The following is a 3,078-nucleotide window of genomic DNA, read 5'->3' as shown; positions in this document are numbered from 1 at the left end:
TTCAGTAGTCAAAATAATTTTGTGCGAAAGTCAAAATGATTGCTAGAATATTAAAACGTTTTATAGCAATGCTTAGCAGTTTTAACATTCTAACAAATTATTTTGATGATTCAACAAAAAATTATTTTCATATCTATTTTTAGCAAAATTTTTAGACTTTTCAACAAAATCGTAACAATTTCTTAATTAACTGGATTTTATGTTATCTTAGAATTGAGATTATATCGAATGACGCTTAAATTCGGATATATCTTGAAATCTGCCTCAATTTTTTTATCATTTTAAATATATAATTTTGAGATTCGATAACGCAAAACAACGAGATCAAATAAAATATATCTTATACCTTACAATTGGACGAGTTTACAAAACAAATTAGAAAATATAGTTCCTTAATCAAAAAATATCCAAAATGTAGCAAATGGATTGTTTAAAGTTTATTTTGTAATTTACGTTAAATATTTCATCGATATTAAGACTGGCATGCAATCTAAGTCTTTGTTTCTTGTTAAGGAGAAGGAGAATAAAAAGTTTATGGTAAAAAGTAAGTTTTAATTTATAAAAATAATAAAAACTTAGAAAAAACGTATCTTGAATCAGACAAGATTCTTAACGATTTCGATAACTACGTCAAATCTTTAGTAAAAGAAGAGATTCTATTATAACATAAATGTTAATTATTGTGATATTAAATTACTTTGTATTTAATTACTTGAGATAAATAGAAACAAATTACTTGATAAAAACTTAAAAAAGTTAAAAAAGCATCAATTTTAACTCAATCTTATGTACTATCTGTATGTATTGATTGGTTGATTGCTTTAATATGTAGGAAAAGCAAAATAATATAATGTGAGATTTTATAAATGAAAGATTTATGTTTATTAGTAAATGTTAATGTTTCTGATTGAGCGTTGCAATGATTAAAATTACTTAAAACACGAGTAAAATATACATAAAAATATATTTAAATATTTCATATACGAATACATTTGCGTTTCAAAATAATTTGTTCCTAAAAATCTGCATAAACGCTTCGAATGATTCTTCGTAAACGATTTTAGCTTTCCTATAGAACAGTTTTCCGCACGTTGAACTTCGGCTGCACAGTGCCAGTTTTGCGTGCGACAAGTTTGCTAGTACTATGTTTTAAATCTTCTTAAGAAAGACCTATTAAACTCCTGAATGAAATAACAAAAAAATATTAGAATATAATTTTGATAAAAATTTTGTCAGCGCTATTTGGAGTACTTTCATAGTATCTTCGTCATGATGTTCAACGTGCTGAGAGTTTAAACGCTCGAAATGTGAATTTTCTTATATCTTCAAAAGACAAATAATCGACGCAGATTTACTCGGTATTGTCTGAGTATTACGTAAGGCGTGTTCCGGGGACCGCGTTGCGTAATTAAATAAGGTGTATATACGTGTAAGGCTGTGGAGAGGGTGGTGGAGGGCGAGGAGCGGCAATCAACGCTTACTTTAATAATATGTCGCTGAAAACGCCGCCGCTTTAATTGAGTCGCAATTGCGCCGCAATTGTGCATGCGATTGCGCAATTATAAATGGTGCTCCGTTCGCTCCGTCGTTGGCAGTACGAGAACGCTTCGGAATTCCTGTCTTGCGACTTCCGAGATGAAGAAGGGGAAAAAAAATGCAAGAACTCCTACAGGCACTCGGCTCTCGCTCGCTTTGCTCGTATACCTCCGGTTTTTCTTCGCGGCCACAATTTTTATAAATTATACGACCGCTATATCGCGCTTACAGTTAAAACGTGTCGCTATCGCTTCAAGTTAGAATACAAGTCGCGATACTGCCAGCTCATCTCGTGTCGCGACGAGAATTCTTCGTCAAGACGATGCAATTATATTTACAAAATCTTCTAAAACGCTGAAAGACGTACGTTTCCGCGGATGGACCGCTAGAATGACCGACGGTTCTCCGTATTGAAACATCTTTCAGACAGTTTTCGAGCATACGTATATTGTTTGCTACTTAATTGACTAGGCACCTATTGATTCGCAATGAGGCTCGTGGACACGTGCCACGTTTTGTGGAAAAAAAACGTGAAATATGACGTGACTATAGATAACTGCTAACCATCATGTGCTGCCGCCCGCGCAGGTCATCACACTTGTAGTTCACAGCCGGTTTTTCACATGCTTATACCAGAAACAGATTACTAACAAACTGTCGTTTCGGAATTGTATCGTTAACAAATGTATATATTTGTGAACTGAGTATTACCCTCATTATATATACCTCGGCTTCTTGGCGCTCATTTCGTCATCATTCTCGGGTTTCGCGAGTCATCTCGCGAGTTATATAACGCCACGAGGCAAGGCGCTGGAAATTGTTTTGACAGCGCAAGACACCCAATCCTCTTTGCTGTCCCGCAATGAGAAAAAAAAAATCAGGGATTGTTAAAAGTCCTTTACCGCGCCGTTGTGCGAGTGCGTGCGCGTTTGCAGTACATGTGCGTTGACTTTAACGCTCCGTCTCAGATTTACGTTTCTCTTCACCTACGGTCCGCCGACGCAGTACGGTCTATTTAACGAGTATATGAAGAAGAAAGCCAACGCAAGGAGCAGCGATCCGCTGAGATCACCCAGTGCCGTCAAGTACGGGATCGCCGAGTTGTCGGGATCGATTTTGTACCTCCACATCACGTGAATGATTATGTGCGCGACGTACAACAGGATCATCACCTGAAGAGGAAGAAAAAAATAAATTCTCGTTGTAGCGCCGTTCGTGCGCTTCGAAAAAAAACGGAACGAACAACGATTTGTAATTGCGCGGACTTACCTGTACTAAGGAAACAACTACGTAAGAGATTACGAAGTAAGCATGCAACTTGCAATCGCCCGGGTTTAATGTGTCGGCGATGAAAACGAAGATCAGTTGACCGGGGATCGCCATAGCGAGGAGCAGCCTTGCGGTTTTGGCATACGGCGCTGTAAAAAGAATTTTAAAAAATCTTTAGACGTATCGAGCACAACAGTCGAGCGACTCTGGCATTGAAAATTTCGACATTGAAGCGATCTGAAGAAACCGTACTGCCGCCATGGGCGTCTGCGG

At 37.2% G+C, this 3,078-nt stretch overlaps 1 protein-coding gene across 1 annotated transcript in view; it reads right to left on the bottom strand.

Moving 5' to 3' along the window:
* Nucleotides 1-945: 945 nt before the first annotated feature.
* The window catches only part of LOC105453770 (solute carrier family 41 member 2-like), a 12,932-nt gene continuing 10,799 nt past the window's right edge, over nt 946-3,078 (bottom strand). The window contains exons 6-7 of the mRNA XM_011695969.1: nt 2,806-2,954; nt 946-2,708 (exon numbers count right to left, since the gene is read on the bottom strand). Coding sequence (XP_011694271.1) covers nt 2,523-2,708; nt 2,806-2,954 — 335 coding nt within the window. The 3' untranslated portion in view covers nt 946-2,522. The remainder of the gene's footprint in view (nt 2,709-2,805; nt 2,955-3,078) is intronic.

The sequence above is a fragment of the Wasmannia auropunctata genome, unplaced genomic scaffold (assembly GCF_000956235.1).
Source record: "Wasmannia auropunctata unplaced genomic scaffold, wasmannia.A_1.0 LD335995.1, whole genome shotgun sequence".
Taxonomy (NCBI): Eukaryota; Metazoa; Arthropoda; class Insecta; order Hymenoptera; family Formicidae; genus Wasmannia; species Wasmannia auropunctata.
This window is presented reverse-complemented; position numbering and strand designations above follow the sequence as displayed.